Below are 17,861 nucleotides of genomic sequence, written 5' to 3' on the forward strand. Positions count from 1 at the left end.
TGGCTAAAGTTCTTGAGTTCTGAGGCATCCATAGGGTCCTGGGAATGGTCTTAATGCCATCTAAATTACAAGAACATATATTATTGATAATGTGGCAGACTGAATTATGTGCTGGAATGACTTGAGGAATCGCACTTCATACACATCTTTAACCGCTCACTCCCACTTTTGCCCAGGCGTGGAGTGTAAATGGGCATTCCTCCATAAGGGTGCTGCCATAGAATGTGATAAGTCCATCTTAAGCCAGCATTGATAGGCAAGTAGCTCTGACAAAAGAAGCATATTATTTGGAGACGTCAAGCCTGTGGTAGGAGCATTAAAAAAATTATTATTTTGGGAGATTACTTGAGGTTCCCCATGCTCTCCAACCAACCTTTATCCTTTACCGTAAATAAACCGTATATCGAAGTTTGAGTGCCCAGTCATATCATTTGGATCCATCAAACTCAAACCATCTGTTGTCTTGTTCTTCTGCATTCTGGTTAAGCTTAATTGTGGGGGTTCTGCTTCCCGCCCCCCCCCACCTCTACCAGTTAACTTTGTATACTAAAATCAGGCCATAATCTTTCATTAGTGCTATCAGATATAGGAGGGAGGACTGGAGGTTCTGTAACAAAAATAATATGTCCGTTGCACAGTGACATGAGAACATTACTACATGTAGGCTTTCAATAATACTTGCCCAACTTGGGAAGAAATGTTTTGTAGAGTGGTTATACCATGTGTCTCATCACTTACCCCTTGTAAGTCTTATTTCCTTTTCCACCTCGGCTAGCTGTATGAGCCCCTCCGATTGATCGGATAGGGACTTTTCTGGTTTTGGGGTCAGAAGGCCTAATACTCTGGAATTCTGATCGGTACAGAAGCTCATAATCCTGTTTAATTTCAACAGTCAGTTTCCGCTCTCCTGTCCTATTCCTAATCCTTGGTGCGTCAGATACAGAACCTTCCCACTTGATCTCCTTTATCAAAATAATTTTTGCTTAGCTATTCTAAATTCTGTTTGTTCTGCAAGTAACTATTTAAGATTATGTTTAACCTTTATTAACCTACGAGTATTTCTTCTGAATATGTAACTCTGTGCCACATCTCCAGCTGGTGACCCTGCGCCCATAGTATGGACAACCTCTCTGCTTTCTCTTTCTTTCTGACTGAAGCATAGCTTGTAGTGTGTCCCCCAAGTTTACTGCTCTAAAGTTTCCCACAAGGATTCCTCCGAGGCTGCTGAGCTGCTATTTTCCTACAGGTACTTATTGATCGGAATCTTTAACCTTTGTTCGAAAATAGGAATAAATAGCAATTTATTGTTCATTCTTCCCCCATAGAAGCTTGGTGTTCTCAGAAAGGCATCATCCAAGATCATTGGTCAATGTCTGTACCCAGTGATGACCTAACTATCTCCCGGGACAACAACAAATTGTATTTATATAGTGCCTTTAACGTAGTAAAACATTCCAAGGCACTTCACAGGAGTGTTATAATAGAGATCTGACACAACCACTTAAGGAGATATTAGGGCATTTGGCCAGAAGTTAAGTCAAAGAGGTAGGTTTTAAGGAGCATTTTAAAAGAGGAAAGCGAGGTAGGGAGATGGAGAGGTTTAGGGAGGGAATTCCAGAGCTTGGGCAATAGAAAGCATGGTCACCAATGGTTGAACAATTATAATCAAGGATGCTCACGGGGGCAGAATTAGAGAAGCACAAATATATTGAGGGCTTGTGGGGCTGGAAGAATTTAGAGATAGGGAGAGAGAAGGCCATGGAGGGATTTGAAAACAAGGATGAGAATTTTTAAATCAGGGCGTTGCTTAACCAAACAAGCACAGGGGTGATGAATGAACGGAACTTGGTGCAACTTAGGACAGGAGCAGCCGTGTTTTGAATAACCTAAAGTTTACATAGGGTAGAACGTGGGAGGCCAGCCAGTAGTGCGTTGAAATAGTCAAGTCTAGAGGTAACAAAGACATGGATGAGGGTTTCAGCAGCAGATGAGCTGTGGCAGGGGCAGAAACAGACAATGTTAGAGGTGGAAATAGGCGGTCTTAGTTATGCCGTGGATATGTGGCCGGAAGCTCATTTCAGGGTCAAATATAACACCAAGGTTGCGAACAGTGCGGTTCAACCTCAGGCAAATGTTAGGGCGAGGGATAGAGTCAGTGACAGGGTCCGAAAACAATGGCTTCGGTCTTCTCAATATTTAATTGGAGAAAAGTTCTGTTCATCCAGTATTATATGTTGGACAAGCAGTCTGACAATTTTAGAGACCGTGGAGGGATCGAGAGAGGTGGTGGTGAGGTAGAGCTGGGTGTTGTCAACATAGAGGTGGAAACTGATGCTGTGTTTTCGGATGATGTCGCCAAGGGGCAGCATGTTGATGAGAAATAGAAGAGGGCCAAGGATGGATCCTTGGGGGACACCAGAGGTAACAAGGGGGACACCAGAGGTAACAATGCTGAAGTGGGAGGAAAAGCCATTGCAGATGATTCTCTGGCTACGATTAGATCGATAAGAATGGAATCGGGCAAGTGCAGTCCCACCCAGCTGGACGACGGTGGAGAAGGGTTGAAGGAAGATGAAGTGGTCAGCCGTGTCAAAGGCTGCAGACAAGTCGAGAAGGACAAGGAGAGATAGTCACAAAGATGGCATTTGTGACTTTGATGAGAGCCGTTTCGGTACTGTGGTGGGGAATGCTGATTGGAGGGATTCAAACATGGAGTTGCAGGAAAGATGGGCATGGATTTGGGAGGTAACAACATGTTCAAGGATTTTGGAAAGGAAAAGGAGGTTGGAGATGTGGCGATAGCACGGAGTGGTCAAGGGTTGGATTTTTTGAGGAGCGGGGTGATGACAGCAGATTTGAGAGAGAGGGTGGCAGTACCTGAGGAGAGAGAACCGTTAACAATGTCAGCTAACATGGGAGCCAGAAAAGGAAGTTGGGTAGTCAGCAGTTTGGTGGGAATAGGGTCAAGGGAGCAGGAAGTGGGTCTCGGTCAAGAGGGGAGACTGGAGAAACTGGAGAAAGATGTAAGTTCAGGGCTAGGGTGGGGGGGGGGTAAACTTCGAGGAAGTTTGGCCTGGTGGGCTAGGGGAAAGAAGGGAAGAGGCAACTGAACGGATGGTCTCAATCTTAGAAACAAAGAAGTCCATGAACTCCTCACACTTGTTGTCGGAGGTGAGGGTGGAGGAGAAGGGCGAGGGGTTTAAGAAGAAGACAAGCAGTAGAGATAAGAAGCTGGGGTTTATCTTTGCATTCCAGAATGAGGATGAGAAGGTGCTCGGTGCAGAAACTAAGGGAGGGAAAGCAGTGAAGATATCACGGTGAGAATGAGAATTTTAAATGCGACGTGAGAGGGCTCGAATAAGGTGAATTGCTCAAAGGAGGAGAAAGTGCCAGAGGAGTAGGGGTCAGACCAAGGTGTGATTTGGTGTTGAGAGCCACACTGCCGCCATGGCAATCTGGGCGGGGCAAGTGGTGGAAGGTATAGCCAGCTGGGGAGGCTTCATTTAAGGGTATGGTGTGAAGTTTCTGACTGGTCCATGGTTTCGATTCAATCATCTACAATAAGCTCATGGCTAGCAAGGGCCTTGTTTGCAAGTGAACGGACATTCTGGAGGGAGATGCAGAGAGGATCGGTGATGGCTGACCCACTGCCAGCATCCACAGGGTCAGCGCTGGGAGGAGTGAGTGGGACGGGGAGGAGAATGGCAAGATTAGCCCCCAATGGGCGCACTGGGCGGGAAGGTCAGCAAGAGAGTAGGATGGGACAGTGGAGGTAGCTACTCATGAGGCAGCAAGTGCCACAGTGGGCCTTTCGGAGAATGCCAAGAGAAGTACAGAGGGAAGCTCTAGGCTTATCTAAGAGGGAGTCAAGCCTGAGACGGTGGCAGAAGATTGGGAAGGTCGAAGAGTAACGAAGGGTTGGGTTAGGGATTTGGGAGGGCAGGGTATCCAAGAGAGGAGAGGGAGGGATCGAGAGGAAAAGGGGGAGAAAAAAAATGGAAACAGAAGTGAGCGGCTCGGGTCCAGAGCAGCAGCCAAAAGTACCCATCCGAATGGACACGGAAAAACTCAGGTTACATAGGCCTGGTTATGTGGTAATTAATGGGATATATGTTTCCTGGTAGTAGCAGGGAATAGGTTGGAGTCAATAGTAGGGAGCCCAGAGTTTAAATCAGAGATCCCATGGAGGGATAAAGTTGATGTAGGTTGGATGGAGTCGGAATAGAGCATCGACAAACTGTTGTCCAAGTTCGGAGACAGGTGTAGCAGACGAGTTAAATCCAGGCACCACAAATGCAAAATACTGCGGATGCTGGAATCTGAAATAAAAACAGAAAATGCTGGAAATACTCAATAGGTGAGGCAGCATCTGTGGGGAGAGAAACAGAGTTAACATTTCAGGTCGATGACTTTTCGTCAGAACTCTGAGTGAAACAGAATTGGAGGATGGAGGTTGTGGTGCGGAAAGGCGATGGCAAAATTGACGGAAGTTGGAGGTCACCGTAGATCAAAAGCGGCGGAGAAAATGTATAACCACAAGCCAGCAACCAGTGGAACGAGTCACCGGACTGCAGTGAAACAGCAGCTGCTAGTCAGAAACCAACAATGCTGAAAACCCAGTAGAACCAGCTCAGCAGAGAGTCAGACGCAGTTTAAAAGTTATGTAAAAAAAAATTAGCAGCAGGATCAGAGACGCAGCTAATGAGTCTTGCAGTGTAATCCAGTATAATCCAGTGCAGAAGTGTAGTCTTGATGTCCAGAGCAGTCCAGGAAATCGGAAGCCAGATTTGAGAAGAGTTTTAGCAGCTCAGTTAGAGCAGCAGCCGCACTCGACCAGCTCCATTGGGTGGGCCCCATTGTTCGCATGCCTGACACAGAAACATAGAAACATAGAAAATAGGTGCAGGAGTAGGCCATTCAGCCCTTCTAGCCTGCACCGCCATTCAATGAGTTCATGGCTGAACATGAAACTTCAGTACCACCTTCCTGCTTTCTCGCCATACCCCTTGATCCCCCGAGTAGTAAAGACTTCATCTAACTCCCTTTTGAATATATTTAGTGAATTGGCCTCAACAACTTTCTGTGGTAGAGAATTCCACAGGTTCACCACTCTCTGGGTGAAGAAGTTTCTCCTCATCTCGGTCCTAAATGGCTTACCCCTTATCCTTAGACTGTGACCCCTGGTTCTGGACTTCCCCAACATTGGGAACATTCTTCCTGCATCTAACCTGTCTAAACCCGTCAGAATTTTAAACGTTTCTATGAGGTCCCCTCTCATTCTTCTGAACTCCAGTGAATACAAGCCCAGTTGATCCAGTCTTTCTTGATACATCAGTCCCACCATCCCGGGAATCAGTCTGGTGAATCTTCGCTGCACTCCCTCAATAGCAAGAATGTCCTTCCTCAAGTTAGGAGACCAAAACTGTACACAATACTCCAGGTGTGGCCTCACCAAGGCCCTGTACAACTGTAGCAACACCTCCCTGCCCCTGTACTCAAATCCCCTCGCTATGAAGGCCAACATGCCATTTGCTTTCTTAACCGGCTGCTGTACCTGCATGCCAACCTTCAATGACTGATGTACCATGACACCCAGGTCTCGTTGCACCTTCCCTTTTCCTAATCTGTCACCATTCAGATAATAGTCTGTCCCTCTGTTTTTACCACCAAAGTGGATAACCTCACATTTATCCACATTATACTTCATCTGCCATTCATTTGCCCACTCACCTAACCTATCCAAGTCACTCTGCAGCCTCATAGCATTCTCCTCGCAGCTCACACTGCCACCCAACTTAGTGTCATCCGCAAATTTGAAGATACTACATTTAATCCCCTCGTCTAAATCATTAATGTACAATGTAAACAGCTGGGGCCCCAGCACAGAACCTTGCGGTACCCCACTAGTCACTGCCTGCCATTCTGAAAAGTCCCCATTTACTCCTACTCTTTGCTTCCTGACTGACAACCAGTTCTCAATCCACGTCAGCACACTACCCCCAATCCCATGTGCTTTAACTTTGCACATTAATCTCTTGTGTGGGACCTTGTCGAAAGCCTTCTGAAAGTCCAAATATACCACATCAACTGGTTCTCCTTTGTCCACTTTACTGGAAACATCCTCAAAAAATTCCAGATGATTTGTCAAGCATGATTTCCCTTTCACAAATCCATGCTGACTTGGACCTATCATGTCACCATTTTCCAAATGCGCTGCTATGACATCCTTAATAATTGATTCCATCATTTTACCCACTACTGAGGTCAGGCTGACCAGTCTATAATTCCCTGTTTTCTCTCTCCCTTTTTTAAAAAGTGGGGTTACATTGGCTAACCTCCACTCGATAGGAACTGATCCAGAGTCAATGGAATGTTGGAAAATGACTGTCAATGCATCCGCTATTTCCAAGGTCACCTCCTTAAGTACTCTGGGATGCAGTCCATCAGGCCCTGGGGATTTATCGGCCTTCAATCCCATCAATTTCCCCAACACAATTTCCCGACTAATAAAGATTTCCCTCAGTTCCTCCTCCTTACTAGACCCTCTGACCTCTTTTATATCCGGAATGTTGTTTGTGTCCTCCTTAGTGAATACCGAACCAAAGTACTTGTTCAATTGGTCTGCCATTTCTTTGTTCCCCGTTATGACTTCCCCTGATTGAGTGCAGGGGACCTACGTTTGTCTTTACTAACCTTTTTCTCTTTACATACCTATAGAAACTTTTGCAATCCGTCTTAATGTTCCCTGCAAGCTTCTTCTCGTACTCCCATTTTCCCGGCCCTAATCAAACCCTTTGTCCTCCTCTGCTGAGTTCTAAATTTCTCCCAGTCCCTGGGTTCGCTGCTATTTCTGGCCAATTTGTATGCCACTTCCTTGGCTTTAATACTATCCCTGATTTCCCTTGATAGCCACAGTTGAGCCACCTTCCCTTTTTTATTTTTACGCCAGACAGGAATGTACAATTGTTGTAATTCATCCATGCGGTCTCTAAATGTCTGCCATTGCCCATCCACAGTCAACCCCTTAAGTATCATTCGCCAATCTATCCTAGCCAATTCACACCTCATACCTTCAAAGTTACCCTTCTTTAAGTTCTGGACCATGGTCTCTGAATTAACTGTTTCATTCTCCATCCTAATGCAGAATTCCACCATATTATGGTCACTCTTCCCCAAGGGGCCTCGCACAATGAGATTGCTAATTAATCCTCTCTCATTACACAACACCCAGTCTAAGATGGCCTCCCCCCTAGTTGGTTCCTCGACATATTGGTCTAAAAAACCATCCCTTATGCACTCCAGGAAATCCTCCTCCACCGTATTGCTTCCAGTTTGGCTAGCCCAATCTATGTGCATATTAAAGTCACCCATTATAACTGCTGCACCTTTATTGCATGCACCCCTAATTTCCTGTTTGATGCCCTCCCCAACATCACTACTACTGTTTGGAGGTCTGTACACAACTCCCACTAACGTTTTTTGCCCTTTGGTGTTCTGCAGCTCTACCCATATAGATTCCACATCTTCCAAGCTAATGTCTTTCCTAACTCTTGCATTAATCTCCTCTTTAACCAGCAATGCTACCCCACCTCCTTTTCCTTTTATTCTATCCTTCCTGAATGTTGAATACCCCTGGATGTTGAGTTCCCAGCCCTGATCATCCTGGAGCCACGTCTCCGTAATCCCAATCACATCATATTTGTTAACATCTATTTGCACAGTTAATTCATCCACCTTATTGCGGATACTCCTTGCATTAAGACACAAAGCCTTCATTCTTGTTTTTTTAACACCCTTTTGTCCTTTTAGAATTTTGCTGTACAGTGGCCCTTTTTGTTCTTTGCCTTGGGTTTCTCTGCCCTCCACTTTTCCTCATCTCCTTTCTGTCTTTTGCTTTTGCCTCCTTTTTGTCTCCCTCTGTCTCCCTGCATTGGTTCCCATCCCCCTGCCATATTAGTTTAACTCCTCCCCAACAGCACTAGCAAACACTCCCCCTAGGACATTGGTTCCGGTCCTGCTCACGTGCAGACCGTCCGGTTTGTACTGGTCCCACCTCCCCCAGAATCGGTTCCAATGCCCCAGGAATTTGAATCCCTCCCTGCTGCACCACTGCTCAAGCCACGTATTCATCTGCGCTATCCTGCGATTCCTACTCTGACTAGCACGTGGCACTGGTAGCAATCCCGAGATTACTACTTTTGAGGTCCTACTTTTTAATTTAGCTCCTAGCTCCTTAAATTCGTTTCGTAGGACCTCATCCCTTTTTTTACCTATGTTGTTGGTACCAATGTGCACCACGACAACTGGTTGTTCTTCCTCCCATTTCAGAATGTCCTGCACCCGCTCCGAGACATCCTTGACCCTTGCACCAGGCAGGCAACATACCATCCTGGAGTCTCTGTTGCGGCCGCAGAAACGCCTATCTATTCCCCTCACCGTTGAATCCCCTATCACTATCGCGCTCCCACTCTTTTTCCTGCCCTCCTGTGCAGCAGAGCCAGCCACGGTGCCATGAACTTGGCTGCTGCTGCCCTCCCCTGATGAGTCATCCCCCCCAACAGTACTCAAAGCAGTGTATCTGTTTTGCAGGGGGATGACCGCAGGGGACCCCTGCACTACCTTCCTTGCACTACTCTTCCTGCTGGTCTTCCATTCCCTATCTGGCTGTGGACCCTTCTCCTGCGGTAAGACCAACTCACTACACGTGATACTCACGTCATTCTCAGCATCGTGGATGCTCCAGAGTGAATCCACCCTCAGCTCCAATTCCGCAACGCGGACCGCCAGGAGCTCGAGGCAGATACACTTCCCGCACACGTAGTCGTCAGGGACACTGGAGTCGTCCCTGAGTTCCCACATGGTACAGGAGGAGCATAACACCCGACCGAGCTCTCCTGCCATGACTTAACCCTTCGATACACTTAAATTGGCAACAACAATGTTAAATGTTACTGACTAATATAAAAAAGAAAAAGAAAAACTACTCGCCAATCACCAGCCAATCACTTACCCCCTAAGCTGTGATGTCACCTTTCTGTTTCTTTCTACTTCTTTTTTGCCTTCTCCCTGTAGCTGCACAAGCCACGCCTCTCCGACCCCGGACTCACGCCTCACTAACGAACTCCCGACGCTTCTCGCAGCCTTTTGTAGGCCTCTCGCCGACCCCGGACTCACGCCTCAGTGACCACGAACTCCCGCTGCCTCTCGCGGCCTTTTGTAGGCCTCTCGCCGACAGCGGACTCACGCCTCAGCGACCACGAACTCCCGCTGCCTCTCGCGGCCTTTTGTAGGCCTCTCGCCGACCCCGGACTCGCGCCTCAGCGACCACGAACTCCCGCTGCCTCTCGCGGCCTTTTGTAGGCCTCTCGCCGACCCCGGACTCACGCCTCAGCGACCACGAACTCCCGCTGCCTCTCGCGGCCTTTTGTAGGCCTCTCGACGACCCCGGACTCACTCCTCAGTGACACGAGACTCCCAAAGCAAGCGCTCTACTCAGAACTTCTACACGGCAAGCGAGACCCAGGTGGGCAGAGGAAACGTTTTAAGGACACCCGCAAAGCCTCCTTGATAAAATGCAACATCCCCACCGACACCTGGGAGTCCCTGGCCAAAGACCGCCCTAAGTGGAGGAAGAGCATCCGGGAGGGCACTGAGCACCTCCGGGATCGTCGCCGAGAGCATGCAGAAATCAAGTGCAGGCAGCAGAAGGAGCATACGGCAAACCAGACTCCCCATCCACCCTTTCCTCCAGCGACTGTCCCACCTGCGACAGAGACTGTAATTCCGATATTGGACTGTACAGTCACCTGAGAACTCACTTTTGGAGTGGAAGCAAGTCTTCCTCGATTTCGAGGGACTGCCTATGATGATTTGATAGAGCAGCAAAGGAACTTTAAAAAAAAATTGAGCAGCAGAATCAGAGACACAGCAGATGAGTCTTGTAGTGTTGTCCAAAGCAGAAATGTAGTCTAGATGTCCAGAGAAATCCACGAGTTCGGAAACCAATTTGAGAAAATAAATCAGTCGCTGAGTGAGAAGCAGAGAACAGGGATTGGGTTATGGGTAAAGGTGGTTTAAATCAGTTAACTTGTAGTTAGGGCTAAAATGCATCAACTGATGGAGCCAGGGTAATTTGAACAGTGGAAACAAGAAGATTTGGTAGAGAAGGGGCAAAGGATGGCAAAGATTCCCAAGGGTAGAGGTGAAGCAATGAGGAGCTCACCCATAGAACTGCCATCCTTACAGCAGCCATTTTGTCACTCAAAGTGTGTTTCCTTTTGAAAGCATGTCATGGCATTTGGAGTAATCTTGTGTTTAGGATGGTATAGTATCCATGTATCCATCAAGCCTATCTCGCTGCAAGATATAAAAGATCCCAGGGCCCCAAAGAGTCTTTATATTTCTTTGAGAATGGTCCAACTAGATTAAAATTGTCATCTGTAATCGTTGGAAGTTTAGGTAACTTTACAATTTTAGAGGAAACCACTGCCATTCTGACTCTGGCTTCTTGTGCATTTTCCCCACATCCCTTTGTCCCACAATTGGCCTTCAGCTGTCTGAGCCATATACTCTAGAATTCCCTGCATAAACTTCTGCCTCTCCACTTTGCTCCTTTAAGACTCTCCTTAAAACCCAACTCTATGACCGCCCCCTATTAAATCCTTCTTTGGCTCAATGTCCATTTTTGTCTGATTACATGTCTCTGAAATGCCTTTGGACATTTTTCTATGATAAAGGCGCTATATAAATGCAAGTTATTGCCAGAAATTGTATCTGACCAACATAACTCTGAACTTTGCCAAATAAATCTATTGTCTCTCCTCTGGGCCCTGCACTGTGAATGAAATAGACCTATGTATTATTGCCACCTTCCTCCCTCCAGTTCCTTGAATTAAAACAAGCGCTGTGTATTTGCCTAATCCATGACTTATGCTTTGAGTACTCCTCGTAAATGGATCTTTTGAAGAGACCACCCCAGTTTCCAATTGACTAATTTTCCTACATAATAGTGACTGCACTGCAAAATGACGAATGTACTCATCAACGATGAAGTGCTTTGGCTATTCTGAAGATATCATAAGATGCTATATAATTGCAAGTTCTTTCTGTAGAATTGTAAACTTTGACGGGAGGTTAGATTCCCTTAACATTTCAGGAGACCAGCTTAATAGTGTTTCTGATTGTCTGTGTTTTAAATCTGAAGTCCTCAATATTCACTCCCACTCTGAAGACACTTAGCTAGAGAATCATCTGCAGTTGAAGATGAAGCTGTCCATTGTAACTGGAGTGTCTGGATTCAGTTTTCATAGCTTTAATAATAGTTGCTGCTTACTGATTATAACCAGGGTCCCTGAACCAATCAAGTTGCGGTTTTATTACATGGGATTTGGGGCTTTATTGGTGTTTTGTGAGACCCAGTGCCCTCTAGTTTAAAGCTATACTCCAGAATAAGACCCTGTAATGGCCTTATGCTTGACTATTTGTCTGATAAATAATCGTTTATGAATTAAAATTGAAAGAACTTAAAATGAGCTGTTTGGGGCTTTTGCTGCTTCAAAATGTTTAGATATGGGGGTTAAGTGGCCACGTGCCCTATCATTCAAAGCAATACACAACAGAGTATCAGAGAAGTTACAATGGAGTGACAGAACATCCTGTCTCTATGGCACAACTTCAGAAATGCTAATAAAATTTGGTCCTATTTAAGAAGACGGCAACTTTCTGCTGTGTGGTTTTGTTGAAACCAGTGGATTTCCTGGGTTTGTAACGGTGGATGGGGGGGGCGCTGAGGAAAGTCCACTGGCAGAAATTGTTGATCTGGTTGGTGAGGAGGGGGGACTCAGTACATCATGATTGACTGAAGGGACAGTGAGCTCTGCTTCTCCGAAATGATTGGTTGAAAGATTAATATTACACTACGGTAATAATTCCCACCAACACATGTCTTTTAATATAGATTATTTAGCCTCAGATATTTTGGTCTTATTAACATTGAAGGTTAGACGGGTTTATCCTGAAGTGTTCCTGAATGGGAAATATGTTTGTATGAGTTCTTGTGCCCTCCTTTATTTTTGGAGCGGTTTAGGGGACCACACCGGCTGTCTTCCCGCCACGTCGGGCACGCGCCGACTCCTTACCGACTGGCGGCGACCTCCTTTCCGCCCCGCGTGTGAAATTACCCTGCGGGAGCGGATTGGCTGCCGGTCGGTGCCCCCGACCGCTTTCCCCGGCGGGAAGATTCTGTGACTGGGTGGTGTGTCCGTCCTTAAAGGGGAGGTCGCACAGCTGCGGCTGCCATTTTATTTTAATTGTCAGCCGACTCCGAGATCGGCCCGACAATGGTGGCCACGGGTTCGGCCGGGCCACCAACAGGCAGCCTGACATCCCCCTCTTGGGTGCCAGACCGCTGGCCTGGCCGAAATCCTCCCTGGTGGCCCAGTCTAACTGAAATAAATGCAGCAGCCCTCCTCTTTAACTGTAGCTGATGAGTCAAAGCGGCGACCGACCTGACACAACGGCACAATGGATTGGGGCGAGAGAGAAAAAATGGGTACGTGCGCCCCGTTTGGGGCGGAGGGCAATTTCGGCTCCTTATTGTTTAAAGTTGCGTTCACAGGGCCTCTCTGAGCAAGAGAGCAGCCCATAATGCTGACTTTTTACTCTTTCGCTACATTTGTTGGATAGTGCCTAGGCTTCAATTTCTGCACTTCCTTAATATCTCGGACAAGATCATGAACTCAATGGTGTAAGGAATTCTAAATGCCAACCCATGCCTTACCACTCTGGCACAATGGGCCCAAGTTTCCACACGATAAAAAAACGGGCGCCCCTCCGAGCTGGGCGCCCGTTTTTCGCGCCTAAAACGGCGCCTAAAAAAAAAATCGCGATTCTGGAGTGTTCTGCAGCTCCTTGTCTGCCTGGCGCGGCGCCCAGGAGGGCGGAGCCTACACTCGCGCCGATTTTGTAAGTGGGAGGGGGCAGGTACTATTTAAATTAGTTTTTTTCCTGCCGGCAACGCTGCGCGTGCGCGTTGGAGCGTTCACGCACGCGCAGTGTGAAAAAAACATTGGCACTCGCCCATTTTTGTAGTTCTTTGTAGCTGTTTAATTTTTGAATTTTTTTTTAATAAAAGCACATTGCCATCAGCACTTGCAGCCTTCTCACTGTCTCCTTCCCCCACCCCCCGCGGGAAGAACGGGCGCCTCCTTCCCCCCCCTCCCCCCCCCCCCCGTGGGAAAGAACGGGCGCCTCCTCCTCCCCCCCCCACCCCCCCGGCGGGAAGAACGGCACCTCAGGCTGACTGCAGCATTCTCCGTGCCTGAAGCACTTTCACACAGGTAGGAAGATGGTTTATTTAATCTTTTCTTTGCTTATAAATGTTTATTCAGGTTGGATTTATTTGTATAATATTTGTAGAAGTATAAATAAGGATTTATTGTAGAATTTAATGACTTCCCTTCTCCCCCCCCCCCCCCTCCCCCCCCCACCTCGCTCTGGACGCCTAATTTGTAACCTGCGCCTGATTTTTTAATGTGTAGAACAGGTTTTTTTAGTTCTACAAAAATCTTCACTTGCTCCATTCTAACTTAGTTTGGAGTATGTTTTCACTGTGGAAACTTTGAAATCAGGCGTCAGTGGCCGGACACGCCCCCTTTTGAAGAAAAAATTCTGTTCCAAAGTAGAACTGTTCTACCTGACTAGAACTGCAGAAAAAAAATGTGGAGAATTGCGATTTCTAAGATAGTCCGTTCTCCACCAGTTGCTCCTAAAAATCAGGCGCAAATCATGTGGAAACTTGGACCCATAATGTTGCTACATTAATGCTACAAATCTCTTATTTTTTTAGGTCTCATTACAAGTAGCATAGCAGTTGTTGCACTTCTGAAATTATTTGGTGCTTTTCTTCAAATGTAGGGGAATCTCGGATTGTGATTTGGGCTCTGATGTCTTGAGTTAAGATTCTATATTTTCTACGGTTTCTTTTAAACATGCATTATGCTTTTCAAGAAATTAAAGCAAACTTGGCTGTGGTTTAGATTTCAGGAAACTGGTATGAATTGTAACCATATTGCATTCTTCTTCTACTTTAGGAGTCTGGGGAGTTGGAGTTGCTACCCAAAAAGTCAACCTTAACCAGATTCCTTTGGGTAGGGATGCACAAAGTTTAGTGCTTAGGCACGACGGAGCCATTTATCACAATAATGAAGAGCGAAACCGACTTCCAGCTAACAATCTTCCTCAGGAAGGGGATGTTGTGGTACGTAAGAAGGGATTTAGGATTTGCAGATACTCGCTAGGGCTTTTGATTTTTGAGGATTTCCTCACTGTTCTTTATTTTACTTTTAATAGCGATACCTTTTTTGGGGATAAGTCTCCCTCTTGCGCCTGGCTGCTCTAGCTGAAACAAGTGTTGATTCTCGCGCATGCACTGTTGCTTTAAGGAAAGTATAGATGAGTGACAATGAAGCTGCGTTGCTCTCCATACAGGGAGGAGTAGGAAGGCTTCAGCTCTCCCTGCTGCCTCTGCCATCTGTTTCAATGTAGACACTGCCATGCAGTGACATGGAGACCAAAGCTATCTAGGCCCCAAGCTCTGGAATTCCCTCCCTAAACCTCTCCACCTGTCTCCCCTCCTTTAAGATGCTTCTTAAAACCTATCTCTTTGTCTTAAGAACATAAGAATTAGGAGCAGGAGTAGGCCTAATATATGACCTAATATCTCCTTCAGTGGCACAGTATCTAATTTTGACACTCCTGTGAAGGTTGTTGTTGATGGCAGAATCTGGGCTCGCACCTCTGATGACCAGAAACCCACCCGAGAGGTATATAGGACCCTGGTGAGATCATACTTGGAGCATTGTGTGCAGTTTTGGTCTCCTTACCTAAGGAAGGATATATTTGCCTTGAGGGAGTGCAACAAAGGTTTACCAAACTGATTCCTGGGATGGTGGGGGGATTGTCCTATGAGGCGAGATTGAGTAGACTAGGCCTATATTCTCTAGAGTTTAGAAGATTGAGAGGTGATCTCATTAAAACATACAAAATTCTTACAAGGCTTGACAGGGTAGATGCAGGGAGGATGTTTCCCCCTGGCTGGGGAGTCTAGAACCAGGGGTTGCCATCTCAGAATAAGGAGCCGGCCATTTAGAACTGAGATGAGGAGAAATTTCTTCACTCCGAGGGTTGTGAATCTTTGGAATTCCTTACCCCAGAGGGCTGTGGAGGCTGTCGTTGAGTATATTCAAGACAGAGTTCAATAGATTTTTGAATATTAAGGTAATCAAGGGATATGGGGGTCGTGCAGGAAAGCACAGTCCCCATATCCCTTGATCTTATTGAATGGTGGAGCAGGCTCAAGGAGTCGAATGGCCTACTCCTGCTCCTAATTCTTATGTTCTTAAATCAAAGACAACATAATGATTACACGTACAGTGGCAAATGGAAGGCAAATCAATGCGTTAATTTCAAACCGTTATCTGGAAAGTTTTTTTTAAAGTTACAAATAGCTAGCAATGATGATTTGACTTTTCCTTGTTTTACAAAAATATAATGTGCATTCCTTCGCTAAAGTCACAGCAGCACTGTGTTGGGCTGAGCGCAGCCACCAAACTATTAATATTATCGATGCTGCCTCCCAAAAAATAGAAACTAGAAATATACATATATAGATTTACTAATCTACTGGCACCTTGGATGTGATCACACTCACTCCCTGGCTGGTGCATTGCAAAACCTGCTCCCAGAGTTCATTTCAGATCTTAAACTCAGAAAGTGTAACAAACTGTATGAAAATGTATTTTATTTTATGCAATCTTTTAACATAAATAAAATAAAATGTTGTGCTGAAATAGCCTATTTCAGTCAGGGCAGTAGCAGTTGAGGGAAGGAGGGGATGGTGGGTGAGATGATGAGCACACGATAAGGAGGAGTGCTAGAATTTGTCTCGTAGTTCTTGGACTAAGAAGGTGAACATCAGTGCAGGTTTGTTGCTCCTGACTTATCCAGTGCAAGTTGAGTGACGGGCACAGCATTAAACTCAGCTTTGTTGGCCCCCATGGTTGAATAGCTTGCTGCCGTTCACTGGGCAAGATACTGGAGGGTTGCTGAGAACTTACCCCAGAATGAATCCATGCTGTAGAACTGCAAGAATTCGGGTTCTGCCGCTGAGAATCAACCAGTTTTTTAAAAAAGCTTAAATCTTTTAGATATTTAAAAAAAACAGCATTCAAACCACCTTCGAGAGCTTTTGTTTTAGATATGAACAGATTGCAGCTGTGCATTCAAACCCAGCTGCCTCTTGACCCCATGTTTCAGGCATTGTGTTTGTCATTTCCAACCTGAGTGACAGGTGCAGCAGAGAATTAATTTGGAAGGAGGCATAACGAGGGGGATTAGTGTTTCACACACAAGATTTTTTTTTCAAAAAGCATGTTTTAGAAGTAGAGCTTGTGAATTCTGAACCTTTGTCTTGAAGCTTAGTTTATTAGTTACATTTAGCTATAGAATTATGCAATCATTTAATTAAATGTAATCATTTTTTTTTAAAAGGGGCTCACTTATGATCATGTGGAACTGAACATTTATTTGAATGGAAAAAATATGCATTGTCCAGCATCTGGAATTAGGGGCACAGTGTACCCAGTTGTGTATGGTAAGTCAATTTATACATGTAGTAGTATCAATGTAGTACAGGAACATCCAAGCTTATACACTTCATGGTCTAGACAGGTGTGTAGTATGGAATCTCAAGAACCACATCTAATGTTCCCATTAATTTGCTTGTATCTGACTTTGCTAAATTGGTGTTCTAATTTTATCCACCAATGAGGCAACAGTGCTGGGAACAGCTCTTTCCAAACCTTCAAGCCCACGAAATTTAAAAAGGACAAACCAGCGAGTATGTACAAGGACAAATAGCACTGCTTAGGCTTTGAGGGTCAGATTTCCAGGACACAGGAACATAGGGCCCAAGTTTCCACATGATTTGCGCCTGATTTTTAGGAGCAACTGGTGGAGAACGGACTATCTAAGAAATCGCAATTCTCCACATTTTTTTTCTGTAGTTCTAGTCAGGTAGAACAGTTCTACTTTGGAACAGAATTTTTTCTTCAAAAGGGGGCGTGTCCGGCCACTGACGCCTGATTTGAAAGTTTCCACAGTGAAAACGTACTCCAAACTAAAGTAGAATGGAGCAAGTGAAGATTTTTGTAGAACTGAAAAAACCTGTTCTACACATTAAAAAATCAGGCGCAGGTTACAAATTAGGCGTCCAGAACGAGGTGGGGGGGATGGGGAAGGGAAGTCATTAAATTCTACAATAAATCCTTATTTATACTTCTACAAATATTATACAAATAAATCCAACCTGAATAAACATTTATAAGCAAGGAAAAGATTAAATAAACCACCTTCCTACCTGTGTGAAAGTGCTTCAGCCAGGGAGAATTCTGCAGCCGTTCGTTGCCGCTGAGCGGGAGGGGGGGGGGAGGAGAAAGCCATTCGTTGCCGCTGAGCAGGAGGGGTGGGGGGAAGGAAACAGCCGTTGGTTCCTGGGGGGGAGGGGGGGAGGTGACAGTGAGAAGGTTGCAAGAAGCCTCCGTGCTGATGGCAATGTGCTTTTATTAAAAAAATTTCAAAAATTAAACAGCTACAAAGAACTACAAAAATGGCCGAGTGCCAATGTTTTTTTCACACTGCGCGTGCGCGAACACTCCAACGCACACGCGCAGCGTTGCCGGCAGGAAAAAAACTAATTTAAATAGTACCCGCCCCCTCCCACTTACAAAATCGGCGCGAGTGTAGGCTCCGTCCCCCTGGGCGCCGCGCCAGGCAGACAAGGAGCTGCAAAGCGCTCCAGAATC

General features: G+C 45.9%; 1 protein-coding gene across 2 annotated transcripts in view; it reads left to right on the top strand.

The window, feature by feature from the left end:
- Positions 1-17,861, top strand: part of spryd7a (SPRY domain containing 7a) — a 49,722-nt gene that overhangs the window by 15,423 nt on the left and 16,438 nt on the right. For both annotated transcript variants that reach the window (XM_070894024.1, XM_070894025.1), the window contains exons 3-4: positions 14,091-14,257; positions 16,549-16,651. In XM_070894024.1, the coding sequence (XP_070750125.1) occupies positions 14,091-14,257; positions 16,549-16,651 (270 nt within the window). The remainder of the gene's footprint in view (positions 1-14,090; positions 14,258-16,548; positions 16,652-17,861) is intronic.

The sequence above is a fragment of the Pristiophorus japonicus genome, chromosome 11, assembly GCF_044704955.1.
Source record: "Pristiophorus japonicus isolate sPriJap1 chromosome 11, sPriJap1.hap1, whole genome shotgun sequence".
Taxonomy (NCBI): domain Eukaryota; kingdom Metazoa; phylum Chordata; class Chondrichthyes; family Pristiophoridae; genus Pristiophorus; species Pristiophorus japonicus.